This window comes from Zasmidium cellare (assembly GCF_010093935.1).
Source record: "Zasmidium cellare ATCC 36951 unplaced genomic scaffold M409scaffold_13, whole genome shotgun sequence".
In the NCBI taxonomy this organism is placed as follows: Eukaryota; Fungi; Ascomycota; class Dothideomycetes; order Mycosphaerellales; family Mycosphaerellaceae; genus Zasmidium; species Zasmidium cellare.
Window position 1 is genome coordinate 259,780 of NW_022986957.1, and position 27,017 is coordinate 286,796.

Here is a 27,017-nt window from a genome sequence, read left to right on the forward strand (position 1 = left end):
ATCTATTCGTCGGTGCGTCGCATCTGGAACATTCGACATCTTCTCGTCACTTCACTGTTAGTCGCGCACATTGGCTTTCGAACAACCTTTGACTGCTGCTCCTCGCTTCATCACAACAACACCAAGTCGGTGGGTAACAAACTCAAGAACTCGCACGCAACAAGTCGCACTAACAGTCCATCAGCCTACGATGAGCACCGTAGGTGGCAACAGCGCCGGGCATGGCGCCCGGAACGCCAACATCGACCATTATGACATCGAGATCGGCCTTGACTGGGGCACGTTCAAGTGGGTGGCTGCGTACGCATTATCCTTGCAGGGAGAACACGTCGTAACGCCCTCGCCCCTCATGATCTCAGACGTGAGCCATAAAGTGCGTATGATGGCTACCTGGGACCACCAAAACCGCTTCATCCACGGCTATGAGCTCCAAGGCTTGGCCAACAGAGACAGGAACATCTCGGACAGGATCATCGACCACTTCAAGCTCGGTCTGTCCGACAGTCCTGAAGTCTCTAGCATCAGGGCCAGAAATGAGAGAATCCTCGCCGACATTCCTGGAAGAGACTTCAATGCTCTGATCACCGAGCACATGCGAGCTGTCATTGCAGACATCAAACAATCCCTCCGCGATTCTGCTGAACTGAAGCTACGCTTCAACGAGGCCCAGCGCGACAAGCTACTCGACCGTTTGCTCGTGCGCATCACTGTCCCGCAGATGCGAGTCAAAGTGAAGAATGGAAGGCTCTCGCCCGATGTGAGACAGTCTTTGCTATCAACAGCATTGCTGGCTGCATTGAGATGAGCCTCCTTCCTGAGAACAATCTACCAAATTTGAGACATGCTGACCTTCGCCCTTTCTTCTCTAGGTGGGGTCCTGATGCTCGTCGGGCAATGCAGGCTGCCGCTCGTGGAGCAGGGCTCCAGATCGCGGTACTCGCCCGTGAGCCTCTGTGCGCGCTGGCATACCTCGTGAACAGGGCTGCTGACCGCTTTGGAAAGATTCTCAAAAAGGGCGACGTGATGGCTGTGATGGACCTGGGCTCAGGCACTGGCGATTTTGGTGCTTTCCTGCTTCGCGAGCTGCTGACCTCGTCGAGTCGCCTCGATATGACCGGACATGGCAGTAGTGGAGAACTGTGTGGCTCTTTTCGAGTGGATCAGAATCTCTATGAGGCGATCAAGAGGCGCGAAGGCCGGGATTGGGTTGTCAACTCTGTCTCTGCGCTCCAAGTAGCAGAGCGTGACTTTGAACGCCGCGCACTCATTGCGATTGAGGAGATCAAGCAGAACTTCAAAGAGACGGATGATGTGTGTTTTGGCATGATCAAAGGCATTGGTGCTGCTGCCGTACCAATCAGCTTCACAAAGGAGGAAATCATCACGGCTCTCGATGAAGTCATCGCCAGGATTTTCAGCGCCATGGACAAGCTCGTGTCAAAGCAGACGCCAAGTTTGATCCAGGTCACGGGCGGCTTCGCGAAGAGCTGGTATTTGATGAAGCAGATTCGCGAGAGATACAGCAGTGAGCGAACGGTAGTCGTGCGGCCAAACGACACCGACGTTGGCGCTTGCTTTCCAGTGGCTGTGGGCTCGCTGCTTCGATACGACAACATCACTATGCAGACTCTCCCATCGCAGTATGGCTACGCTTTGCTCCAGCGAGAGGTGTACCTCAAGGATGTACACACAGAATCGCGCGACGTCAGCAAGACCGGGAAGAGAACTTACCAGAAGCCATGGGTTCTGGGGAGCCCATACCAAAAGAATGTTGACATTGTCGAAGATCGCATCCTCAACATCGTGCCAAAGGGCACAGTCATGAAGCCAGGGGACCACGTCCTGAAGTTCAAGCGGAAGCTCGACTACTTCGTCCCGGTGGACAACCCTCGTATCAACGACGAGTTTGTCTATCTTGACAAGACTTTCCACGACCACGCTGCCTCTCGCGATCATGAGAAAGAGCAGCGCAACCTCAAGCCTGGTGAGCCGCAGTCGGCTGTGAAGCGGATCTTCCGTGACGGAGTCCACCACTGGGTCTCTCTCGACATTGCGCTACCAGAGGCGCAGATTCAGGGATTCAAGAAGACGAGGGCTGCAGATGGCAAGGACTATTACGAGCTTGAGGCTCGTGTCGTAGTTCGGCTTGTGTTGGAGGACATGCAGATTGACTTCGAGATTCTGAAGCCCACGAAATCTGGCAAGCGCAAGGCCAAGAAGGCGGACGACGAGAGAATGGAGGTTGACAGCGGTGACGAGCTTCTGGACGATGTGGCGTTCGTAGTGAGGGATAGAGTCTGGGATGGTGCTCACTCTGATTTCGCCCAGGCCTGAGGAAGTTGAGGAGTCAGATGGAAAGCCGTATATACATAGCGACACACAAACTCATGGGGAATGTCTTGATAGTGCAAAATCGAATGCTTGTCGTTCGAGAGCCAATAGCGTTTCCTTCTTCGAGTCTCAGGTTACAAGTGGTGTGAAAGTTGAAGAGGTGAGGTCCAATTTGACTCAGCCCCAGCGACTCAGGGGCCTTGGCGTGGGGATCCACCTCCGCAGTGGACTCCATCCGAGGTCCAGCACGTCCAAGATGCAAACATAAAGTCGTCAAAGATGTAGAGACTGAAAGGTAGGTCAGAACGTCTCAAGCTGACTCTGTATCAACATGAATTTCGAAATTCCACAAGACCTCCAGCGTTACCTGGACCGCCTCGACGACTTCATCGAGCGCGAGATCAAGCCACTCCAAGAGCAGGACGACAACCAGCGTTTCTTTGATCACCGCAGAGAACATGCGCGGACAGACTGGGACAAGGGAGGATTGCCGAGAGAGGAGTGGGAAGATTTGCTTCGTGAAGCAACTAGAAGAGCAGGCAAGGCAGGTTTCTACCGCTTCTCCTTGCCCAAAGAGTATGGCGGCCAGAATGAGCAGAGCGGACGGGGATCGAACTTGTGGATGGCCGTGATACGGGAGCATCTCGCCAGCAAAGGTCTTGGTCTCTTCAATGACCTGCAGAACGAGCACTCCGTCTGTGGCAACTTCCCAGACATCATCATGGTTCAGCACTTCGGAAACGAACAACAGAAAAAGGAGCTCATCCACGGCAGGTTGAATGGCAAGGTTCGGATCACCTTCGGACTGACGGAGCCATGGCATGGCAGCGATGCAACCTTCATGTCGACCAAGGCTAAGAGGCAGTCCGATGGCAGCTACGTTATCAATGGCGGGAAGATGTGGCAGACTGGCATGCACAAAGCAACCAATTGCTTCATATTCGCTCGTACTTCTGGCAAGGACGGCGACGCAAAGGGCGTGACATGCTTCAATGTCCCAAGCAACGCCCCTGGCTTGAAGGTTGAATCGTACGAATGGACGCTCAACATGCCGACTGACCATGCCACTGTCTCACTGACCGACGTCCGTGTACCTGAATCGGCCATCATTGGGCCTCTGGATGGTGGTCTTGCCATTGCACAGGCCTTTGTACACGAGAACCGGATCCGCCAGGCCGCTTCCTCTCTGGGCGCTGCCGTGTACTGTGTGAACCAAAGCGTAGAGTACGCTCGCAAACGCCAGCCATTCGGCAAGCCTCTCGCTACCAATCAAGCCATTCAATTTCCTCTTGTGGAGCTCGCCACCCAATGCGAGATGTTGAGGCAACTTATTCGCAAGACCGCCGTGGACATGGATACTATGCCTCATAGGGAGGTTGAGCAGAAAGTGAGCGACAAGGTGAGCATGTGCAACTACTGGGCGAACAGACTTTGCACCCAGGCAGCAGACCGGGCGATCCAGACCTTCGGCGGATGGGGCTACAGCCGCCACTACCCCTTCGAGCATATCTGGAGGCACCATCGACGTTACAGAATCACCGAGGGCAGCGAGGAGATACAAATGCGCAAGGTCGCAGGGTATCTCTTTGGTTTTACTGGGCCGAAAAAAGAACTGACGCCCGCGAAGCTGTAATGTAACCAGCGGTATGAACCATGAAAAAGCATTCATTCAGAGCGCGGGGAAATGCAAGAGTATGGATGTCAGGTTTCAGTCGATCAGTCTTGGCCCACGCGCGCGTAGTGGAGGCTCAGGCTTCTGCATCCCCTCACATCGACATGAAGTCCTCCCGTTGCACCCTCAAGTAACTCCGACTTGATCTGCAGGTGTGGTGATTCAGCCATGGTGCCCTACGATGCAGAACAATTCCTGAACGCCTCTTTTTGACCTCATCGATGGTCTACGCACCATCACACCAGGGCCCTTTTCTGGTCTAAGGTCCTCAACATGTTGTGCCCTTGAGATCCTACCAAAGCTTGATACCAAACTTTGTGAGTAGCTTCAATCCCTCGCCTATACGACGCAATGGCTCATGCAGGAACATATCTATTCGGTCTTCTGGAAGCCAAAGAACGGAACGAACCTCAATCTATTAGCTGATTTGGGCCATAGGATCGAAACGTGCACTGCATTCGTCCCAATTCGGAGCCCAGACGACCCGGAAGCTGAACGCAAATTCTACGCTATTCTGATCCTGGAAGGAGCTTGGCTTGGCAAAAATAGCCTCACCAGGCTAGTCGATGCATAGCTTTGCCCTCGAGTACCGAAGTAGCGTTGACCGCGAGTTGCTAACATCGCACCACTGTGGCTTTCCAATCTGCGCGGTACTTTCTATACCAGAAGAGGCGCCATACTAGAGAACAAAGTTCGAAAGGAACGAAACCGCATGAGAATGCCCGTGGCTTCATACTATTTCCGGTGTATTTTGAACCAGGCGTGCTTGAAGGCGTGGAAGCATGTTATTAAGTGACGTCTGGATTTCGAGGCGGAGATGGATCGGCTATGTTGCACTTGATATAAAAGGGGGAAGTCGCCTGTCTGCTTGGAGGGCCATCAAATAGCTCAAACAACACAATCAACAAGACAGTCGAGATCCTGCCAAACCTTCACGATGCAGCTCATACAGCTTGGCGCGACTACTGTTGGACTCCTTAGCCAGTTGGCTGCCTCCACAGCGATCCCCAATTGGCCCCCTCACGACCCTCATCACCAACCCTTGCCAACCGTCGACCTGGGATATGTGAAGCAACGAGCATCAGGCTTCAACGTAAGTCTGGCTTCAGCAGTCTGATTGGAACGTTGACTAACCTACAGGCGCAGGCTACTGGCAAGTATTACAACTTCACCAACATCGCCTTTGCCCAACCTCCGGTTGGCGACCTTCGCTTTGCAGCACCTCAGCCACCTAAATTCATCGCCGGTGTCCAAGATGGCAACGACAAGATCAACCCGACATGTCCTCAGGCATGGCCAATCTGGCTTTCCGAGACCTTCATGAACACCTCATCCGTGCCTAAGGGTCCCTCAGAAACAGAGGATTGCTTGTATCTAGATGTGCTCGTGCCCGAGAAGATCTTCAATCAGCGACAGGGGTGGGGCAGGAAAGCGCCTGTCTTGGTCTGGATCTACGGCGGTGGGTTTGTCATTGGCGCCAAGACACAGAATGGTGATGGAAGTGGATTGATTGCGGAGAGCACAAACAACCCGCAGGATGAGGGTGTCATTTTTGTAGCATTGAACTACAGAGTGAGTATTTGTAACCACCTCCTGGCCTTTTACCGCTGACAGGACTCATTAGCTTGGCGCCTTTGGCTGGCTTGGTGGTAGCGACTTTCAGAAGGAGGGCGGTGCTTCCAATGCTGGGCTTCTTGATCAACGCCTTGCACTTGAATGGGTTCAGCAGAATATCGGCAAATTTGGCGGCGACCCAGGCCGTGTCACTGTGATTGGGGAATCCGGTGGCGCTGCTTCTATCGGACAGCATTTAACCGCCGGCAAACAAGGACACAACTTTGCTGCTCGCAAGACGCCGTTCCAGCAAGCTATCTACCAAAGCCCTGTAAGTATAGTGGCTTTTTTTCGAGGAGCAAATCTGACTATCGGCAGGATCAAGGATCTCCATCGATTCCATCCGATGCTACTTTCAATACTCGATACCACGACTTCCTGAAGACCCTCAAAGTCAGTAACCTCCAAGAGGCTCGAGCTCTCAGCAGTGATGCGCTGTACGAAGCCAACAAAGCCACGGTTGAGATCTATCCTGGCGGAATGTTCACAACGTTTGCACTCTCTATCGACGGCTCGTACGTTCTTGGCAACATCAATGATGGTCTCAATGCCGGTCGCTATGATCGTAACGTCAAGACTATGACTTCCTACAACGCTGATGAGGTACGTTCGCGTCAACAACATGATCATTTTAAGATTCTTGCTGATGAACATACAGGGCGAGCTCTTCACCTTCACCCTTGATACTCCACCGACCTCCGACAACTTCTCCTTCCCAGCCTACGTGAAATTCCTCTACCCATCCGCCTCCCCGAACGACATCAACCACATCTCCAACGATCTCTACCCTCTCTCGGCAAACTCGGGCCAGGAATACGATCGAACCTCGACCTTCAACGCCGACGTCTTCATCGTCTGCAACGCCTACGCCCTACAAAATGCATACAACAACCAAGCATTCGCCTACGAGTTCTCCGTCCCACCAGCGTGGCATATCCAGGATATCTCGTACACGCTGTTCAATGGACACATCTCGCCTGGCTTACCTCTTATTCCGGCGATCGCTGTGGACATGCAGACTTACTTCACCAACTTTGCCATGCATGGAAACCCCAACCAGCGAGGTCTGACTGCTATGCCCGTCTTCGGTAACCAGGGCAACATGCTCAACTTGACGACGGATGGGTATAAGGTTGTGAACGAGCCAGCGAGGATGGAGAGGTGCAAATTCTGGGAGAAGTATAATGTTTAGAGAGCCATCTGGCGGTACAGTAAATGTGATGATGAATGTTGGATGTTTCGATTGTAACGACAACTGTAAATAGCTTGTATATATATGTAATCCCTATATCCTTGACCCTGTGTGCGGCCCGAGCTGCCCAGGACGACAGCTGCCGAGTGAGTGTGGATCCTGCCCTGTTTCGCCTGGCATGCTGCCAACTTCACCTCGTGACCTCTACAACATCTTGATCACCATTAGGCAACATCGCAAAAACAAAACATTGAAGAATCATACGAGCAGAAAGAATGGCCTCATCCACAGCCCTCTACGACGAAATCCTCGACCTCGAAGAGGAAACCTGGAAAGCCCTCCAACGGCAAGGTTCCGATCTGCTGCCTTTCCTCACCCGAGACTGCATCATGCAGTTCCCGATGGGGCTGAAAGTTACATCTCGAACAGAGCCTTCGGTGCAAGACATATTGCATTCGCCGGCGTTTGTGCCGTGGAAGACGTTCAGACTGTCGAAGGTGGATGTCACGCCGGTGGGATCGGAGGGCGCTGTTATTAGCTATAGGGCGATTGCTACGCGGCCGCCGGCGGCGAAGGAGGATACGCAGGATTTCGATTTCGATGCGTTGTGTTCGAGTGTGTGGCGATTTGAGAATGGGAAGTGGATGGTGAGTTCGAGACCGGGCCTGAGATGCCGAGATGGGGTTCTGATGTCTTTGCAGATGTGTTTCCATCAGCAGACTATGTCTGTTTGAATGGTGGAGGCTCTTGGCGAGGCGAAGATCTTCGAATGGGACAATTTGTACCGGAGAAACAAGGCGTCTACGAGGTGGCGACGTGGTGCGTTTGCAGTGGTTTTGGTCTCTGGCGAGGCGAGTTCGTTTTTATCTTTGGGCGCAATATGTAACATGACAAGGTCCATCTGCCTGGCCCATTCTTTCGAAAATATCTCGATAGTCGGCGAAGGGGGTTGACGAAGAGCTGTAAGTAAATTCGGTAAAAATCGTGCCGACACTTGAAGCCCAAGTTCTCGATGAGGCGCTGCGGCAATTGAGACGTTGTCTCAGCTATTCTCAGTTATGGTCTCTTTCTCGTCGAATTCAGTTCGTACACGACAGAGAGCAGAAGCTCATGTGAAGCTCCGCAGACCTACTTTCTTCACAAGCTACACGGGCTCCTTCCTCACTGTTGTCGACTTCCTCGACCTCACCTCACCTGCAACCTTCCATCCGCCTCCACCTTCAACATCACAACATCACAAAAACGCAGTCTACAAATCCAACACGTTGACCTTCACATACACACAAGAGAATCAAGATGGCCGCCGAATCAGAGACCAACTCCCTCACCATGAAGTTGCTCGCCCTAGCCAACTACTGCGAAGGACCAAAGGCGCAAGAGATCAAGAACGTAATCGCCCAGCTCCCCATGGCCGCGTACAAAGAACGCACCTCTGCCGATAGTGAGATCGCTCGCCTGCGCCAGGAGAACTCCAATCTCAAGCAGCGACTTTTCCTAGAAGCACTCGCAGTCCACCAGCCCTCACGCCCATCAACGCCACGTTCAAGCTGGAAGGAGCGAGAGTCCGCACGTACCGCCCCATCGACGAATAGCTCGGTAACTTCTCGACACGATAGCAGTTATGGATCATTCTATCCACCACCACCTCCACTTCCTAAGGAGCTGTTCCCAGAGACCTGGCAGCCTCAAGCCAAGCGGATGAAGACAGAGGCACCATCGCCAACGCGGAAGAGGCCTCGACCAATATGTACCGGCTGCTTCCAAGTCGCCGGTGCATGTGATGGTAGATCGGTGTGTAGCGTCTGCCGTACTCGTGGCTATCGATGCGAGTACAATGAGTGCTGGGATGGCAACTACTGCGCCGACATGAAGTGCACACGACTTCATCCGGAGCAGTGGAGTGGCAACGAGGAGCCGAGGCGTGTCGTCAAGGGCAAGGGACGGTCATCGTAATAGTTCGAGTAAGTGCAACCTCCATACATCTGCCGGGCCTACATTAAGAAGTCTTGGGTCGTGACACTTTGATAGGCACGGGAGGTGGTGGGCTAGTCGAAATAGTCTCGCGAGGTGGTAATACATATGCAGTGCCAGTAGTCGCTGCGCCTGGTGGTGGAAGATAACCATAGATATTCTAGAAGAACTCTTCGATAGTCGGGAGTCGTCAAGATGGGTCGTAGTTGGCTCCGAATCAGGGGTGATCCCGCGAGATGGGTGAATGAATCGAACTTTTGTACAAGTCACGGCCCTGCTTCTCAAGCTCATCCTTTCATATTTTGTGTACACTTGTCACTCATCCAAACTTCGAGAATTGCCCTGGTGATGGGATTTTGATGTTCACGAGGCCTAGCGGTGGTCATCAGGAGGGAAAGCGTGCCACGGGGTGAACTTGCAAGGGGACAAACTTCTCGCTTCTCACCCCGAGTCCAGATCATCCCCACGTCACAACGCAGCTTGACGACTGCCAAGGACCAACCATTCGCATCTGACCTGTGGCCGTTGCGAACGTGCGCCACACGATAGGAGAGGTGCAGCTATGGCTACTTCTCCTGTCGCGAACAATAGCGACTCCCGTCCCAAAGGCGCCCGTCGAGAAGCCACCGCACCGTCGATTCTCACCATGAACGGCCATTTCGGCGGTGCTGGGGACGACCTCTCACCGGAAGACTACAAACATGGCGTCCAGATCATCAACGAGGACAAGCAGTTCAACGAGAATCTGCCGCAGTACCTGCAGTTGGAGAACATCATCCGAGCCGGTTTCAACTACCACATCATCTCCGTCTTCGGCAGCCAAAGTACGGGAAAGAGCACGCTGTTGAATTACCTGTTCGGCACCAGTTTTGGTGTTATGAGCGAGCAGGAGAGGCGGCAGACAACCAAGGGAATATGGATGTCAAAGAACAAGAAGGAGCATTCTGGCGGTGAGGGAAAGGCGATGGCGGAGAATATCCTGGTCATGGACGTGGAGGGTACCGATGGGCGCGAAAGAGGGGAGGATCAAGACTTCGAGCGCAAGAGTGCGCTTTTTGCTCTGGCTACGAGTGAGGTCTTGATTGTCAATATCTGGGAACATCAGGTTGGACTGTACCAGGGAGCAAATATGGGGCTGCTCAAGACTGTGTTCGAGGTCAATCTGCAGCTCTTCCTCAAGGACTCGAAGAGCGTGCCGCGTAGCTTGCTGTTCTTCGTGATTCGAGATCACCTGGGAACCACACCTCTCGAGAACCTCAAGCAAACCCTCACACAGGACCTGTCAAGAATATGGGGCTCGCTCTCGAAGCCACAAGGTTTGGAGAAGAGCAGGATTGAGGACTACTTCGACTTCGCATTCGTCGCACTGCCGCACAAGATCCTCCAGCCAGAGAAGTTCGAGCAAGAGGTGCAGAGGTTGGGGACAAGGTTCAGAGAAGGCTACAAAGATCCAAAGAGGGCAGGCTTGGTTGACGAGACCGCAGAGCCAGTGCTGCTCCCCGAATACCATCGCCGGATACCAGCGGACGGCTTTCCCATGTACGCCGAGGGTGTGTGGGAGCAGATCGACAGCAACAAGGACTTGGATCTTCCTACCCAGCAGGAGTTGTTGGCCCAGTTCAGATGCGACGAGATTTCCAAGGAGGTACTCATCCCATTCGACGAGGTCATCACGCCTTTGGAAGAAGAACAGGCCAGTTCTGTAGCCGCTGGAAAGCCAAGTGTGATTGCGAAGCTCGGTCTCACCATGATCGCTGCTAGGAAACTCGCACTTGGCAGCTTCGAGGAGGAGGCTAGCCGCTACCACAAGGGTGTCTACAAGAGAAAGCAGGCGGAACTGGAAAGCAAGATCGATGGCAGACTCAAGGCCTTGTTCCTCGGTCAACTCAGCGCTGCGCACAAGAGCGGCGTCAACGAATTCTCAGAAGCCGTCAGCAGCGCAGTCAAGGCGGGCCAGAAGAGGGATTCCAGCTACGATTTCTCAGAGATTGTGCAAACCGAAAAGAAGAAAGCCCTCGAACGCTACGAGACCGAAGCAAAGGCCTCGCTGGTTGAAGGTACGCCTTGGAGCGACTACAAACAGCAATTCAACCTTTACCAGAAGGACCTCGACGACGTCAGTGCCCGCTTGAGAAAAGACGAGATGAGGCGGCTTGCTACGCGAAGCGAGCGGTGGGTGCGCAACCGACTTAGTGAAAAGATTGGCGTGGAGTTCAACAAGCTCGGATCAGGTCGTGCCGGCTCAGGTGCCCCAGCTGAGGGAGAGAAGCCTAAGACGGAGAAGGAGCTCTGGGATCGCGTTTGGAGCGTGTTCACTGAGGTTGTCGCCGATGCTGAGTCCAGCTTCACCAAGAGAGCTCGCAGCTTTGACGCCAGCCCCGAAGAAGTCGAGGTTGGTCTTTGGCGGCTCAGGCGGAAGTCTTGGGGTGCGCTGCGCGACAAGATCGACGAAGAGCTCATGGAGGGCAACCTTTTGTTGAAGCTTCGCGAGAACTTCGAAGACAAGTTTCGATACGATGAGGAGGGAGTTCCCAGGATATGGCGCCCTACGGACGACATCGAGGGCTTGTATACTCGTGCGAGGGAAAGCACTCTTACCCTCATCCCATTGCTTTCGAAGTTCAAGCTCTCTGGAACATCTGCTCCTCCACCTTTGGATGCATGGATTGGCGAGCCACCCAGCACTGTGACGCCCGCCGATGAGGAGGATCTGCATCCTATCGGTGGTGTTGATACAGAAGAAGGCAAGACTTTGGACGATGAGATGACTATGATCAGCGATGCAAGGCAACAAGATCTGGGGACGAGGTTCAAGAAGACCGCTGATGGAGTATACGTCGAAGCCAAGCGCAGTGCGATTGGTGGTGTCACGTCAGTGCCAATCTATTTCTATGGACTTTTGCTGGCTCTTGGGTGGAATGAGCTCGTGACTGGTAAGGACGACATGTTCACAGGCGTGAATTCGTTTGCTAACATCCTCACAGTACTCCGAAACCCTGTCTACTTCATCCTTTTAATATTGCTTGGTGCTGGCGCCTATGTCACGTACACACTGAACTTGTGGGGACCCATGTTGCGGATGACGAACGCTGCCAGCCAGCAAGGATTGGAAATCTTCAGAGAGAAGCTCAGGGAGTTCTTGGAGTCTTCTGAAACAGGACGACAGGCGATTGGGATGAGCCAGAAGGCTGGGAGCTCGTACAGGTGAGTGGGAATTACATCCAAGTGATGAGTGCAACACTGACATTAGCGATTAGTTTGGACTCATTGAACAGCAACGGTACGACAAGGGCAAAGGCCAAGAAGGACGATGATGAGGTTGATGAAATTTGACACAGCGTAGCCTTTGCATAGCGGCGACCTAGCATTGATATCCTTGGGATAGACTGTATGACACGCTGTATCTCACTCCTGAACCATTCGTAGTACTAGTGTCCATCGTGCAGTCCCAGCCAATTGTTTGTGCCTCAGGCATTTATAAGCTCGGACCAGCCACATTCGCGACGCTCCGCTTGGGCTTGATGCTTCGCGTACTCCTGCATCACTCCAGCGTTGAAACACCACCTATAATTCACCATACGCCCCTCTTCATCCCAAATCGACTCGATAATCTGATTCACTGCGTTTACGCGACCGGGTACTCAAATCCTCGCACGTGAGGAGGAGACTGCGACAGGCCGGAAAGAGGCCGGTAGAACATCTGAAGCCGCGCAGGTTGGGAGCAGCACGCGATCACAATGGACTCAAACTTTGCGGACGAGGACTCCCGCGCGCCTGGCGAAGCCTCGGATGAGATGATTCAGCAAGAGAACGAGGCGACCGAGGCCAAGCAAGAATCGCAGGACCAGGACACGTCAATGGTTGAGGACACAGATGAGACGGCTATCAAGCAGCAGTCCGCAGAAGGCGATGCTGCACCAGTGTCAGACAATCCGCTCGATGCGCCGGAAGCGCCAGCCCCGGAGGCTGCAGAAGACGGAGGTGAAGATGAGGAAATGGCCGATACCAAAGACGGGACACCAGCGGTCGACCCTGCGCCCACGATCACGAAGACCGCAGCCGAGCAGAGTGCGCGATCGCATCTGATTGATCAGAACCATGCTATCATTCTGCCTTCGTACAGCGCTTGGTTTGATATGCACGAGATTCACAACATCGAGCGCAAGGCGCTGCCAGAGTTCTTCAACAATCGCAACAGGAGCAAGACCCCAGCCGTGTACAAGGACTACCGAGACTTCATGGTCAACACGTACAGACTGAATCCTTCGGAGTATCTGACTGTGACGGCGTGTCGCCGAAATTTGGCTGGAGATGTCTGTGCTATCATGAGAGTGCATGCGTTTTTGGAGCAGTGGGGTCTTATTAACTACCAGGTGCGTGTTCACCGGTGCCTCTATCATTTCATAACTGACACAGAATCCAGATCGATCCAGATACGCGACCTTCCAACATTGGTCCTCCATTCACAGGTCATTTCCGAATCACAGCAGATACGCCTCGAGGTCTCCAGCCACACCAACCTGCACCCGGAAGTACCGTTACTCCTGGTAAGCCTCACGCTGGCACCGAACGATTAGCATCTGCTGGCAAAGCAGACCTCAACCTTGAAGTACGAAGAAATATCTACGATGACAAGGGCAAAGACGTTACCCCGGCGAAGACTGAGGGCGAGGCGAACGGCGAAGCAAAGAGTCTGGAAGAGAGCTTGAAACAAGACGGCAAGCAGTACTTCTGCTACTCTTGCGGAAAGGACTGCACCCGCGTGCGATACCACAACTCCAAGAACCCACCTGCGAGCGCCGCAACACCAAAGCCGAACAAGGAGCAGCGATACGATCTGTGCCCACTGTGCTTCCAGGAAGGCCGGTTCCCAAGCTCCACCACTGCTGCAGACTACACGAAGCTCGAGAACGAACGATACAGGAGCGTTGGAGATAAGGAAGCATCATGGACCGACTCAGAGCTCCTGCTCCTGCTCGAAGGTCTCGAAATGTTCGATGACAACTGGGAGTCCGTCGCTGACCACGTCGGCTCGAGGACGCGAGAAGAATGTGTGCTCAAGTTCTTGCAGCTCGAGATTGAAGACAAGTACCTCGAAGAAGTGCCCGCAGCGAATGGAAGCTCGACTGCGACCTCAGATCTTGCATACCTTTCAGGCGGTCGACTACCCTACAGCCAATTTGACAACCCCGTCATGTCAGTTATGGGCTTCTTGGCTGGTCTCGCAGACCCTGCGACCACCGCCAGAGCCGCTGGCAAGAGCGTCGAGGAGATGCGCAAGACCCTCAAGCAGCGCATCGACAAAGAGGCTGAGCCTGGAGCGGAGAAGGAGGGCGACAAGGAGAAGGAGAAGGAGAAAGAAGGCAGCAGCGACCCTGCTGCGCAAGTCAAAGGGGAGACCGAAGACCAAGGCGACAGCATGGATGTTGATGACACGACCTCGCTTGCGACCCGAGAACCGCCTACCTCGCACGATCTCCCAACGACTGCTCTTTCACTCACCGCCGCCCGCGCCGCCGCCCTGGCTTCACATACCGAGCGCCAGCTCACCAACCAAGTCTCAGCAGCCGTCAACCTCCAACTGCAGAAGCTCGAACTCAAGCTTCAACAATTCAGCGAGATGGAATCGCTTCTCCAAGCTGAACGCCGCGAAGTCGAGCGCATGCGACAACGTCTCTTCCTCGACCGTCTGCAATTCCGGAAACGCGTCAGGGAGACCGAGGCCAAGCTGGCGGGCATGAAGATCCAGCCTCCTGCGGGCGAGAAGCTCGCCATGGGCGCTGAAGATGGCGGTGCGCCTGGCGAGGGTGCCGAGCCGTACCAAGAGGATATGGATGGGTTCATGAAGCATGAGATTTAGATGGCGCGGTTTGAGGGAATTGGCGTTTTAGTTCGGGGGTCAGAGACTTTTGGTGGTGGCGTCGTGACTGTGGAAAAGAGCAAGCAAGCAGCTGTCTCTAGCTGTATAAGGCGTGGGCAACCGAGTATGAGGAGTTTCTTGAAAGCGACTTTGCCTCTCGGGTGATAGGTCTTGTAGAACAGAAAGTAACACTACGAATTTTGTTTAAAAAAGCCTCTCAAAAGTACTTTCTCAAATCTTTCGATCTTCTAGTGTTAAGCAGACGCAGCTTCTAGATCCTCCTCAACAGGCTCCGCAGGCCTCAACTCATGTTCGCTCCACGCCTCCTCGACATTGCTCTTCAACCACATGCCCTTATTGGCGAACCCCTCAATATGCTCGCCCTGATCCTCTGCCACCTGCAACACCTCCCAACAGCGCTCATCGTGAGCTTTGGCCAGTGCCACCGCGAGCATTTCCAATGTGCCGAATCGAGGGATCCAGCCCAGGGGCTGCATGTCTGCCAAGTGTCTGTATGCCCAGTCGAGCATTTCGAGACCTCTGGCTCGTTCGGACGCGCTTGATTCCGGGAGGTGAGCGGATGCTCTGACTTGTCGCAGGACGTACTTTGCGGCTTCGGTGAAGACGAGGATGAGCCGGTCGTAGGTGAGCGATGTTGGGACGATGCGGAGCGCTAGGAGTTCCGAGACGAGGAAAGAGGCTTGTTGGTCATCTGGTGGGTTTGCGACGCGGCAGCCCTTGAGAAGCAGGTTGAAAGTGTCGATGTTGGCGAAGGATTTCTGGGCGCCTTGACTGATGGGCGCGAAGGTGTGGATGAGCTTGTAGAGCTTCATTGCTTCGGCGAGGTTTCGCTGTTCGACGTGGCATTCGATGAGGAGGTTGAGGACCGCGATGGGCATCTTGCGGTCTTGCTCATGCAGGGAGCGGAGGGTTGCGAGGGCTGATTTGGCGAGTTCCGGCTTGTCGCGGAGGTAGAGGAAGAGGGGCCGGGTTTCTGTGACGGTGGGTTCTAGTTTCTCCATGGGCATGATTGTAAGGATGCTGATGGCTCGTTCGAGATCGGGAGGATCGGTGCTGAGATAAGTCTGGATCAGGAGTTCGTAGTGGATGGGTTGGAATGCGGTTCCTCGTTTGCTGAGGTGGGCGAAGACTTCTGTGGCTAGCACTGCGTCGCCAACACGCGCAGCCGTCGCGAGGACGTTCAGACATACCCCCGATGAAGGGTTGAGATAGCCCTGGTTTACATGGCTACTCCATACGAGGGTAGTCGCGTCGTAATGCCGACAATCGCTGGCCTTGTCCAGAAAGTACGACCACAGTGTGCGGCTGACGGTCTGCTCGTTCGAATCATAACGCGTCCGCATTATTCGGTAGGCTTCGTCGATCTCGCCAGCGTCGCAGAGCATGTAGACGGCCATATCCCAGAGCCAGCTGTCAACGTTCATCGTCCCTCTCATCTCATCCAGCCGTTGAAGTGCCTGCTCAAATAACCCCTCCCTTAGCAGTCCCACAGCCACATCGTGTGCCCCTTCATCAGACAGTTGAAACCACCTTTGTTGCATATAGTTCAGAATATCGGTCCTCAGCAAATGATCGACGTGTATTGACAACACTTTCAACACAGCATGACAAGTGCTGACGTCCGGCATCAATCCCTCTGCCTGCATCTCTTCCAGGTATTCTGCCGCACGCCATGCCGCGCCGAACGTGTTGTGTGTATTGCTCAGTATGAGAGCATTGTACAATTGTGCACTTGGCTTTTCTTTCCTCTCTTTCACCAGATACTCTGCGATCGATCGGCATAGCTTCGTTTGGCCATAGACGGCACTGGTATGGAGTCGTCCGTATAAGAAAGGAACTGTCTCCTGGTCGAAGTGGATTGTTGGCTCTTCGATGGTAGTGTTCGCCAGCTCGTTTAGCTGGCGCTTCTTGGATCTTGCTGGAGGGATGTATTTCGCAACATCATGTTTATCAGCAGCATTGATAGGGGCTTGAGTTGTTGGTCGGTTGTAGTAGCGATTCCTTGACAGAGGCTTGCGAATCTGAAGACATGGTCTCGTCGTTACCGTGGGGCGGGTCAGGAAGCGCGAGGCTCGGGCGAGAGTTGCTGGTGACCACGAGGGACACAGGCATTGCCATAGCGGGTCAATTGCAGCTTTCGACGACTGCATGCCTCTGGCGAGGCTGTCGCATTTGAGGTTTGGTTAAAGTCGAAGTGCTGCGCGGGAAGTGGGGCTATCCACGGGAGCGCTAAACTTTAAATTTCACGACCATTCTCACATGCGAACTCAAACTGCCATCCCCTAAATTTTCCTACATCTTCGGCTTTGCTATGTCGGGCGAATCTGCCCTCTCAAGACAGGCAGATACAGGGCTGTGCAGAGACAGACTCGATCGGCATACCTTTATCGAAGCATTGAAGAACAATGAGTGAGAAGCGAATGCTGTCATAGTATCCCAAATTACTGGTTCGGCAACTTCAGCGCCATCTTTCGACCTCACTTCCGGGGGGCGTGGGTGAGCTTCAGATATGTCCATTGATCATTCTGTGCGTCGTTACGACCTTGATTCCATGCATATACCATGCGTCCCAAACTCCTCCGCTATGCATCCTTAAAGCCACAGACCTCGGCTCCATTCGAAAGATCATTCTGTCCGCTCAAACTCCCTGGCGATATCAAACACCTTCCCGTCCGTCCCCGAGGCACCCAGCAGCGTCACCCCGAACGGCAGCTTTTCCCCACTGCTGCTCTGATACATCGACGCAGGCACAGCAATACCACATAGATCCAGCACATTGCCGAAATGCGTAAAATACCCCAGCTTCGCATTCAACGCAACAGGGTCAGCGTCCATCTCCGCCACCGTAGGATGCGTCACCGTCGTGGGCACAAGCAACACATCGATATCTTGGAAGATCTTTGCTGCCTCGCGCGTATATTGTGCTTGTTTGTGTTGGTCCTGGAAGACCTGCCAGGGCTTGACTGGCTTGTTCAGCGCGGCGGTGTACAGCTCCTTGGTAGCTGGCTGGAACGTATGGACGTTGTTGGCGATGAACTCGGGTCCTATGCTTGCTATGCGTTCTTGTACTAGGGAGGCTTCGTAGAGAAGGTTGCTACCTTCTTCGAAGGGCGTCCAGTTGACTTCTTGAGGGACGCCGCCGGCTCGTTTTAGTCGGTCGATTGAGGATGAGAATTGTTGTTGATAGGTTTCGTCGCAGTATTCCAGTGCGGCAGCCGGTGGCACACCGAATTTGAATCCTCCTGCTTTGACGCCACGCAAATCTGCGTGCCAGAGAGCAAACGACTGTTGCGGCTTTGCGTAGGGGTCGTCTAGGTCGGGGCCGTGATCGACTGCAAGCCAGACTTTCCGGGCCTCTTCGACGGTGGGCGCCATAATCGTGATTGTATCGAGGCTCTTGCAAGCTGGGACGAGGCCTTTCGCACTGAAGGTGCCTTTTGTGGGCTTGAAGCCTGTGATACCGTTGTACGCGGCAGGCACTCGTCCTGAGCCTGCGGTGTCTGTTGCAAGTGTGAATGAGACGAGTCCTGCTGCGACCGCGACGGCGGATCCAGACGATGAGCCTCCTGATATATAGTTGTTGCCATAGATGCTTCGGGGTGTGCCGTAGGGTGATCTGCAGCCTGATAGGCCTGTGGCAAGTTGGTCGAGGTTCGTCTTGCCCACGAAGATGCCACCGGCTGCGATGATTGCGTCGACGACCTTGGCGCTCTCCTTTGGGGTGTATACATAGGCCTCGGTGCTGGCGGTTGTAGGCACGCCGGCGACGTCGATGTTGTCTTTTACTGCGAAGGGGACGCCGTAGAGCTCTGGCTTCGGTAGGCCCGCAAATCGAGTTTCCACAGCTTGTGCGGCTTTGAGAAGGTCGTCTGCGCTCTGCACATAAATCCACACCGCAGGGTCTTTCTTCTTGTATTCTTCAATCCGTAATGTGATCTCTTTGACAATGTCCGAAGGCCGCACCTGTCCACTTTTGTACTGATCTCGAAGGCCTTGTAGCGAAATATCTCCGACAAATCCTGGTGGAGTTGCCGGTGGAGTCTGAGTCTGCACAGGAGCATGCTTCACAAACTCGGACGAGTTACCAACGAAGCCAAAAAGTCCATCGTAGGAGCATAGCATATCCAGAGTGCTAGTGTAGAAAGGCTGATAGAATCCATCCGTTAGATCGTCCAAGATGCAGAACTCGAACCCTCGATCCGCACATTCTCTTGCCGTGGTGTTGACGCAGCATTCTGTCGTAACTCCAGCGAACAGCAAATGCGTGATTCCTCGAGCAAGGAGCGATCGGTGGAGGGTTGTGTCCCACATAGAGCCTTTGCCAGGTTTGTCGATGACTACCTCGCCGGGGATGGGTTTGAGCTCGTCGATGATGTCGTGGCCGTACTCGCCGCGAACAAGTAGTCGTCCCATTGGACCTTGGTCTCCAATACCCATGGTATGATGACCGCTTGGAGCAGAGATTTGTCGCAGTTTCTTGGAAGGTGGTAGATCGGATAGATCTGGTTTGTGGCCTTCTCGAGTATGGACAACTGTGAGGAAGTAGTCATATTAGCCATTAGGCTCTAGAAAATTTCGTATCTCTGTACGTACCATAAAGACCCATAGCTCTCGCCGTTTCAAGCGCACGTTGACACCTGGGCACAATATCCCTGACTTTCTTGAAGATCTCATCATTGCCGCACTGAATCGTTCCAAAGCCATTGTAATCCACAAAATCTCGCTGCATATCGATAATGATCAGTGCGGTCGATTCTGGCCGGAACTTGAAGGCATACGGCCGCGCTGAAGGCAGCTCCATGACGGATGAAGACATATTGATGATGGTGTACGAAAGGGTAAGAAGACGAGCTCGAAAAGAGGAGTCGTGGCTGTTAAAACAGGGCGCCTATTTCTCCACCTACCTTTTGGAAAAGATGATCAGATCTCAGGTACTTACTTACCTCACGACTCCCCGCGGCCGCCGCAGGGCTCTGAAGGGTCCTGGCGACACGTGAGGGTGCATACGGCGTGTCGTGTGGCAGCGTTGATAAGGGAGGCCCGCCGCGCGAAGGTGGAGTTCGACAGCCCGGCCGTCGGCGATTGCTGAGTGAGTGAATGTGTGGCCGTGCGCGGCCGCGGGCTAGAACTTAGGGCCAAGACTCGACTTCTTCCCGACACCATCCCTACGCGTCTCTGTCAACGGCCTTGATGGTGAGCCGCGGGCAATGACTGCAATCATAGAGACGAGGCATCGCTGTGCCATTGCTACGAGCCACCAGATACGCCGGCCGCGATCCCGATTGCCAGCCACGGTCCCACCAGACACGATGAATTGACCAAACAAGCAATAACGACACGCCCAGTGCTGAAAGACTCGAATTGCATAGCTATCAAGATATACCGCCTTCAACTCACGCCGCCGCCGCGGGCGCCTGGACGAAAGACTTGCTCTCCGCCTCCTCCTTGCTAAGCCTCGACCTCGCCAGTCGCTGCCAGACATAGTCCCCCGCGACGATTGGCTCGTACGCTGCCTCGCCCGTCTCACCGACGCAAGTCGGCAGAGGATGCAAGACGGTATCGTAGCTCGGACCAAAGAAGAAAGGAATCGAGTAGCGCTCGCAGCTCGCATGCACGCGGTGTACCGTCGAGATAAACACGTCGTTGGACCAGCGACTCAGCATGTCCCCGATGTTCACGACGAATGTCCCTGGGACGGGAGGCGCTTGGATCCATTGGCCTTCGGCGTTGAGGATCTGTAGTGCTGGTTGAGACCCTTGGCAGAGTATCGTGAAGGCCTCGATGTCTGTGTGCGCGCCGATCCCGAGTGCGTCTGGCTGGGACGGATCTTGTACTGGGTACTTGAGCAGTCTGAGCATGGCGCCTGGTTTCGAGACCGATTTGTCGAAGTGATCGGCCGGGAGCTCCAGGACCTTTGCGAACAGCCGCACCATGCGTCTGGCCAGCGTCAGGACTTCGCCATAATAGGCAGCTACGCTGTCTTTGAATCCAGGCATCGATGGCCAGGCGTTCGGGCCTTGCATTGGGGTTTCATTCGCAGCATCTATCTCGAGTCAGCGAGTTGGAACCTCGTTACCTTGCGCGTGGGGTTTACCTTTCGACTCTTCCCGAGCTTCGTTATCTTGCGTCGGGTCCAGGTCTGCCTCATACCCACAGTTGAAGGCTTCATTCAAGTCTGCCTTCTTCGTTTCGTCGGTACGGACCTCAGCCATGGGCTCATACCCCCTCAAGATGGACGACTTCTTGTAATGTATTTCCGATTTCGTATCAAGGGGCTGATCGAAAAACTCCTTCGCCGTTGCGAAGATTTGATCGATCGTTCCTTGGGGCACATCATGATCCTGAGAGAACCACCGGTAAGCATCCACACAATCTCTCTCAAGGGCCAACATACCTTGATATAGAAGAACCCAACCCTCGTACACGCATCCCTCAACTGCTCAATAATCCGTTCTTCAGGGGCACGCAGAGAAATCGTCGGAATCTCATCAAAATCCGCCTTCCTCACGGTATTGCCCGCCAACTGCCTCTTCCGGCCAGAGAACGAAGTAAACTGTCTCTTGATTAGTCAACCACATATGCAAGTACCATGTTCTCTCCATCTACCTGCTCCATTCGCAACTCTCGTCACGTGCTGTCGACCTAAATATCTCTGGTGAGGAACAAGCGAACTGGCATACAAGGCTTGAACTCTAAACGTCCGAACAGAACGAATAGACTTTGAAAAGCAATGCAACAAATAAACAGTCGCAGCCATTCCTGCAAAGCTATGTGTATCTCTAATGCTCCATCTGCATGCTCCGTGTGCCATCTGCCGTGGCCGCCGGCGGCGAGAGACGCCCAGATCGGCGTAGGGTATCTCCAGGAACTCTGATAAGACCTGCCACTCCCACGCCATCGGCAAGGATTCGCTGACTTTCGAGGGTAAGATTTTGTGGGGAATCTATCTCTGTCTCTTTGCCTCGTGGTATGTGGAGGCTAGAGTGTTGCGATAACAAGCATGGCAAACGATGTATCGAGTTGAAGGTGCATAAGTACAGCGATCTTTCTCTCTCGGATTCGAGTTTGGATTTCATCGTCAATCTCTCAACTATCCCGCATAACCCACGACCTGCTGGGCCATCGCAACGATGACTGCCTCTACAGTCGTTCGTCAACGTCTCGAGACGGTCAAGACCAATCTCAAAGCGAAAACCAAGCCCTCGGGATGGATTTTGCCCAAACAGTCCACCTCCTTCTCCGACAAGGGCACCTACTCCAATATTGACATGGACGTGACACCCGAGGAGCGTAGAACCTGGACGTCGCTCACAATATTCGGTTTCTGGATATCGGATTCTCTCAACGCTCAGGGCTGGATGGCACCAGCATCCATCATCGCCCTGGGTCTAACCTGGCGCGAGGCGATTTACTCGATCATCCTAGGCCTCTCCATCACCGCGATCCCACTCGTGCTGAACGGCGCCATCGGAGCGCATCTACACGTCCCCTTCCCTGTAGCAGTGCGCTCCTCCTTCGGCTTCTTCTTCGCGCGCTTCGCCGTCATCGTTCGCATGATCACCGCGCTCTTCTGGCACGCCATCCAGACGTACACAGGGTCGACAGCCATGACGCAGATCATCCGGGCGATCTGGCCGAGTTATCTCAATATCCCCAACCATCTCCCGGCGTCAGCGGGGATTACGAGCCAGCAGTTGCTGTCGCATTTCATCTTTTGGAGTGTGCAGTTTCCGATTTTGCTGATCCCGCCACATAAGCTGAAGTGGTTCTTTGTCTTCAAGGTGGTTGTTACGGTTACGGCGAGTGTTGGCACGGTCGTGGCGATGACGGTGAAGGCGGGTGGTTCGGGTGATATCTGGAATCAGGAGTACCAGGTCCATGGCTCGGAGCGGTCGTGGCTGATTCTGGCCAGTATGATGTCCGTGGCGGGCGGCTGGGCGACAATGGCTACCAACGTGCCCGACTTCACCAGATACCTCAAAAACCCGCGGGGCGTGTACTGGCAGGGATTCTTCCTCCCTTTCATCGCGACCATGCTGGGCATCTTCGGTATCATCTCCTGCTCAGCGGCCAAGGTCGTCTACGGCGAATACATATGGGATCCTTTGACTCTCGCCTCCAAGTGGGAAGGACCAGCTGGACGCTGCGGTGCCTTCTTCGTTGGCTTCTGCTGGGTCGTGGCCCAGATCGGAACGAACTTGTCCGCCAACGTCATCTCCTACGCCAACGACATGGTCAGCCTGTTCCCGAAGTACATCAGCATCCGTCGTGGTGTCATCTTCGCCACGATCATCGCTGGCTGGGCCATGGTGCCTTGGAAGATTGTGTCGAGCGCGCAGTCCTTGCTGACATTCATGGCTGGGCTGGCAATCTTCCTCGCACCCATCTCTGCTATCCTGGCTTGCGATTACTGGCTGGTCAAGCGACGCCACATTGATGTTCCAAGTCTGTATCGTCGCAACAAGCGATACCACTACTGGCACGGCTTCAACTGGCGAGCAGCGCTGGCCTTCCTCGTCAGCGTGACTCCCAACATCCCTGGTCTCGCCCAAGCAGTCAATCCAGATATCAAGCTGTCGGCTGGAATTGTCCATCTTTACGACATCAACTACATCTATGGCCTTGTCAACGCCGCAGTCCTCTATTACGCCGTGTCGTATTTCTTCCCGGCCAAGGAGACTCTCCTCCCAGAAAGCATCTACGACGATGACCAGGTCGTCGAAGGCGTGGAGTACGATGAAGATGGAGAGAAGCTGCCGAACAAGGAAGAGGTCGAGATCTCAGTCGAACCAAGGAAGCACAGCAGGGAGCTTTATGATGTCTAACGATGATGATAATGTATTCGATATTTCCTTGAAAAGCAAGATACCTCCAGTTTTGTAGATTAGCTGAGTCCAGATAGCCATGTACCATCGAGGTCACTCTGAAATTGTGAAAACATCGCGTCCGTGTCGGGGAAGATCGAGTTGTCAAGCGCGCTGTAGTCACCATGGAAAGCTCCATAAGGTATATTCCCGTTCTCCACCATGTTGTTCGGCATCCACTGGGTCTGATGTTGTTCTGGCGAAGCCTCCGCTGCCTGAGGTAGGAAGCCGACGGAAGCAGGACTCGTCATGTTGGAGCCGGGGTCGAAGGGTTGGGATGTGATCCGAATCGAGTGATTGATAAGGGCGAGAGCTTGCTTCATGAAGCTTGCGCCGGCCTCGCTGTTAACCTTGAGGGCCCATTTGAACTCCTTGAGCTTTCTAGAGTAGAATGCTTTCTCCTCTTCGCTCTGAGCGGTAGTCTCGAGCACTTGACCGAAAGCGTGGATGAGGGCACAGCATTTTGCCGATGCGAAGTACCAGAATGAGGCTAGGTGTTGGGCCTGGAGGCGCTGCACAAAGTCGGTGGCGTTGACGAATCTTTCATTGGCGGCAGCTCTACAGGCGTGTGCTGCTGTTGGGTTGGGAAGCTCCGTGCTCACGAGGGTCCGAATGAGACGTCGATGAAGGCAGACTTCGACCATCAAGTAACAGAGTCGTAGATAACCGACAGAAGACAGCTTCATCGAGGCAGCCGTGTCCATCTTCAGCGACTCGGGTAGCGTTGAGAACCAATCCTTAAGTCTGATCTGCAGTGGCTTGACCTGCTCGAGAAGCAATGTGAGTTTGTCTGGAGTACTGTCAATCCTTCGCCTTGCCCGTGACGAAAAGACAAGACGCAGAATCTCCGAGAGGATGACTGATAAGTGAGCCATATGGGTGAAGACTAGCCGCCCTCTCACCACTTCGCTGCTGCCTTCCTGATCGTCCTCTATGGTCTCGGGAAAGTCGTCCTCGGATAGATCTTGCACGTCCCAGTCGTCGTGTATGATAAGTGATGGCCGGCTTTCCAGAAGAGCACTCCACTTGTCTTGCATGAATAACGCCCAGCCAATTCTCCTTCTCAACCCAATCTCCCAGTCTGGTATATCCCAATACGAACAATCCAGGTGGAGACCGAGGCTGTGGGCAAGATTGACGAGCTGTACGGTCAAGCGATCTCGCCGCTCGTTAGGGACAGCCCCCATGAAAGCTTTTTGGTACTGAGATAAGAGTAATCCGGCCTGCAGGGTGGAGAGCTTCGGGCGACGCATCGTATTCTGTAGAGCGTTGAAGGCCAGGGTCTGGAGTGCTACCGCATCAATAGGCCGGGCTTTCTGCAGCGATTCGCTGTAGCTCCAGTATCCTGAAGCCAGGAGATATACCGCAGCGAGCAAGGGTGGGGAAAACTCTCGATACGAGCGCTCATACTTCTCGAGGAATCTAGCAGCAAGTCAGCATGATGAAGAAATCGACACACGCTCTCCGTTGAGATGATCCGTGGCAATGTCGATCTAATCGCACTATGGCCGCCACATCTCAAATGAACGGATGCTCTACATGACTTACACATCTTTGTGCAGAACTGGAAAGCTAGGATGGACGATTCTGAAGTACAGTTCTACCAGTTCTGCCCCATGTCCCTGAGCCGTGTTTTCAATCTCGTCAATGTCGGTACGCTCCTGGTCCCAGCCTGACGTTGACGCATCCGGAATGATTCGGAAAGCTGCGAGAGGATGCACGAATCTCACATAGTCTGCGGAAGGCTTGTTAGATTCGTGGGCGCTGTTGTCCCTCACATCGGTAGGCAGGCCACTATAGACGTCTGGGATGGCATTGGGTCCCACGTATTCCGAGTGGTGGCGATTCTGCAAGCCGAGAGTGCGCTTCAATAAAGACGGGCCCGGTAGAGTATCGTACTCCTCGACTCCTGTGCCCGGCTTGATCAGGATCGTCCGACTTCTCTTCGAAGGAGACTGTGCGTCTGTCGTGCCACTGGGAAGGGTTCGCTTCCGTGGTTGGGGAGCTTCGAGATAGAGACATTCTTGATTGTGGAAGGCGCACAGAACACATACGGTTTGGCCCTCTTCGGTCACGCATTTGGACTTGCGTCGTCGACACGCATCGCATGGCCGGCTCCGTTTGGTGGTGCCGTTAGCTGCATGATCAGGCCCCGTGCGTGGGATTTTGGCCGTGGTGGTGGTCATGGTGTCATGTTTGGCGAAGGTCGCACGTCGACTCCCGTACAGGCAGCTCCAGACTTGAGGACATGTGCGGCATCCAGGGTTCCACGTGGTGAGCTGATGCAACTTGGGGGATGCACCGGGTTTATGAGTTGAGTGACTTGAGTGACCTCGTCGTGCTGCCGATAAGATGGCTACATTCGCCAAAACAAGTCGCGAGCTTCACCGCCAAGCGTGTTGTTTCGTGGTCTTGTCAAGCAGTGCCATGCCATCCAATTTGTTCCCCTTCCATGAGTCGAGCTGTTCTCTTTCTGTATCCAGCCAAATATTGGGAGCCTACGAATTGCTGGAAGCAGGGTTGCATGAATGTAGGTGAAGTGATTGTGCCCACCACTTTTGGTGGCTGGACGTCACTGAGGCTTTCTGTCCCCTTCGGCGACACTTTCCTCTTTCTACTCGCGCAACAACATATGAACAGCATCTTACCTGTGCAGCATGGTGTGCCGTACGTCTAATCGCCGTCACTCCGTTGCAGCTCATGCTGTGAATTGGATTTTGGGACGAATCGTGAAGGCACCATCACCATAACTCGTCGTTTTTGGCGACAGCAATCGTGGTCGCGTCGTCTCGCCCACGCGATGCTCGTCCGAGCAATGCTGCTTTGATGGCACTTGGCGAGTTATGTGTGTGAGTGCTCACTTCTGGTGAAATGGATTGTTACAATGGCCTTGACATCAGAGGAGTCCGGACCGCCTTGAACGCAGGAAAGCGTTCCTGGGAGGATGTGCTGCCTGAGGCACCAACATAGCGTCCCATCGCACTTATCAAACGAGGAATGCGATGCCCTATTCCTACTATTCTGCAGAGTGGATGCCTTCTCATACGTCCGGCTCGGTCGTTTTCCTGGACGACACAGCCAAAGTCCAACGAAGGAAGTCGATGCTTGTCACCAACAAGCCGCAATCACCACGGCAGATCTCGCATCCACCACGTTGTGTCACATCGCATTAGGAGTGGCAATGCGGCTGAACTTCCGAAATGCTGATGGGACCATATTGTGGTGACCATGTCGTGGTGCTCATAGGCTGGAGAGTGTCTCATACAGGCGGCCGCCCCATTGGCCTTGAAAACGTGTGCATTGGTGTTTTGTGTGAAGCAGGAGGGTCCACTGAAGGATTCGGCACTAGTCGCGCCGCAAGTGAATGACTTGCTCCTTGATCGTCTGCAGCGGGTATTTCTTTGAGCTTGCCGGGAGCACAATCTTTGGGATGGACCTTCTGGGATTACTTCATCCGTCCGCGTACAGTCTCTCCGAGAATAATGGACTTTA

The 27,017-nt window shown here is 53.9% G+C and overlaps 12 protein-coding genes across 12 annotated transcripts; 8 read left to right on the forward strand and 4 right to left on the reverse strand.

Moving 5' to 3' along the window:
- Positions 1-190: 190 nt before the first annotated feature.
- Positions 191-2,334, forward strand: M409DRAFT_21536 (uncharacterized protein; the record flags this gene model as incomplete). Its single annotated transcript, XM_033805904.1, has 2 exons — positions 191-757; positions 1,003-2,334. The coding sequence occupies 2 exons, from the start codon at positions 191-193 to the stop codon at positions 2,332-2,334; spliced, it is 1,899 nt and encodes a 632-aa protein (XP_033668980.1).
- A 328-nt stretch (positions 2,335-2,662) lies between these two features.
- On the forward strand, positions 2,663-3,964 carry M409DRAFT_65620 (uncharacterized protein; the record flags this gene model as incomplete). Its single annotated transcript, XM_033816596.1, has 1 exon — positions 2,663-3,964. The coding sequence occupies one exon, from the start codon at positions 2,663-2,665 to the stop codon at positions 3,962-3,964; it is 1,302 nt and encodes a 433-aa protein (XP_033668981.1).
- A 976-nt stretch (positions 3,965-4,940) lies between these two features.
- Positions 4,941-6,809, forward strand: M409DRAFT_21538 (uncharacterized protein; the record flags this gene model as incomplete). Its single annotated transcript, XM_033805905.1, has 5 exons — positions 4,941-5,096; positions 5,150-5,575; positions 5,628-5,888; positions 5,936-6,220; positions 6,276-6,809. The coding sequence occupies 5 exons, from the start codon at positions 4,941-4,943 to the stop codon at positions 6,807-6,809; spliced, it is 1,662 nt and encodes a 553-aa protein (XP_033668982.1).
- Positions 6,810-7,084: 275 nt separating this feature from the next.
- On the forward strand, positions 7,085-7,543 carry M409DRAFT_21539 (uncharacterized protein; the record flags this gene model as incomplete). Its single annotated transcript, XM_033805906.1, has 2 exons — positions 7,085-7,456; positions 7,511-7,543. 2 exons carry the CDS (start codon positions 7,085-7,087, stop codon positions 7,541-7,543), a joined length of 405 nt encoding a protein of 134 aa, XP_033668983.1.
- Positions 7,544-8,105: 562 nt separating this feature from the next.
- M409DRAFT_53413 (uncharacterized protein) lies at positions 8,106-8,762 on the forward strand (the record flags this gene model as incomplete). The annotated part of the gene is made up of 1 exon (XM_033812362.1): positions 8,106-8,762. One exon carries the CDS (start codon positions 8,106-8,108, stop codon positions 8,760-8,762), a length of 657 nt encoding a protein of 218 aa, XP_033668984.1.
- A 664-nt stretch (positions 8,763-9,426) lies between these two features.
- Positions 9,427-12,113, forward strand: M409DRAFT_65622 (uncharacterized protein; the record flags this gene model as incomplete). Its single annotated transcript, XM_033816597.1, has 3 exons — positions 9,427-11,713; positions 11,765-11,984; positions 12,038-12,113. The coding sequence occupies 3 exons, from the start codon at positions 9,427-9,429 to the stop codon at positions 12,111-12,113; spliced, it is 2,583 nt and encodes an 860-aa protein (XP_033668985.1).
- Positions 12,114-12,517: 404 nt separating this feature from the next.
- Positions 12,518-14,640, forward strand: M409DRAFT_53415 (uncharacterized protein; the record flags this gene model as incomplete). Its single annotated transcript, XM_033812363.1, has 2 exons — positions 12,518-13,153; positions 13,204-14,640. The coding sequence occupies 2 exons, from the start codon at positions 12,518-12,520 to the stop codon at positions 14,638-14,640; spliced, it is 2,073 nt and encodes a 690-aa protein (XP_033668986.1).
- Positions 14,641-15,060: 420 nt separating this feature from the next.
- On the reverse strand, positions 15,061-16,811 carry M409DRAFT_53416 (uncharacterized protein; the record flags this gene model as incomplete). Its single annotated transcript, XM_033812364.1, has 2 exons — positions 15,061-15,139; positions 15,247-16,811. The coding sequence occupies 2 exons, from the start codon at positions 16,809-16,811 to the stop codon at positions 15,061-15,063; spliced, it is 1,644 nt and encodes a 547-aa protein (XP_033668987.1).
- Positions 16,812-17,286: 475 nt separating this feature from the next.
- On the reverse strand, positions 17,287-19,462 carry M409DRAFT_65625 (uncharacterized protein; the record flags this gene model as incomplete). Its single annotated transcript, XM_033816598.1, has 2 exons — positions 17,287-19,193; positions 19,255-19,462. 2 exons carry the CDS (start codon positions 19,460-19,462, stop codon positions 17,287-17,289), a joined length of 2,115 nt encoding a protein of 704 aa, XP_033668988.1.
- A 592-nt stretch (positions 19,463-20,054) lies between these two features.
- On the reverse strand, positions 20,055-21,276 carry M409DRAFT_21545 (uncharacterized protein; the record flags this gene model as incomplete). Its single annotated transcript, XM_033805907.1, has 4 exons — positions 20,055-20,704; positions 20,756-21,002; positions 21,056-21,214; positions 21,268-21,276. 4 exons carry the CDS (start codon positions 21,274-21,276, stop codon positions 20,055-20,057), a joined length of 1,065 nt encoding a protein of 354 aa, XP_033668989.1.
- Positions 21,277-21,791: 515 nt separating this feature from the next.
- On the forward strand, positions 21,792-23,486 carry M409DRAFT_21546 (uncharacterized protein; the record flags this gene model as incomplete). Its single annotated transcript, XM_033805908.1, has 1 exon — positions 21,792-23,486. One exon carries the CDS (start codon positions 21,792-21,794, stop codon positions 23,484-23,486), a length of 1,695 nt encoding a protein of 564 aa, XP_033668990.1.
- Positions 23,487-23,545: 59 nt separating this feature from the next.
- M409DRAFT_21547 (uncharacterized protein) lies at positions 23,546-25,711 on the reverse strand (the record flags this gene model as incomplete). Its single annotated transcript, XM_033805909.1, has 2 exons — positions 23,546-24,947; positions 25,074-25,711. 2 exons carry the CDS (start codon positions 25,709-25,711, stop codon positions 23,546-23,548), a joined length of 2,040 nt encoding a protein of 679 aa, XP_033668991.1.
- Between the last annotated feature and the right edge of the window lie 1,306 nt (positions 25,712-27,017).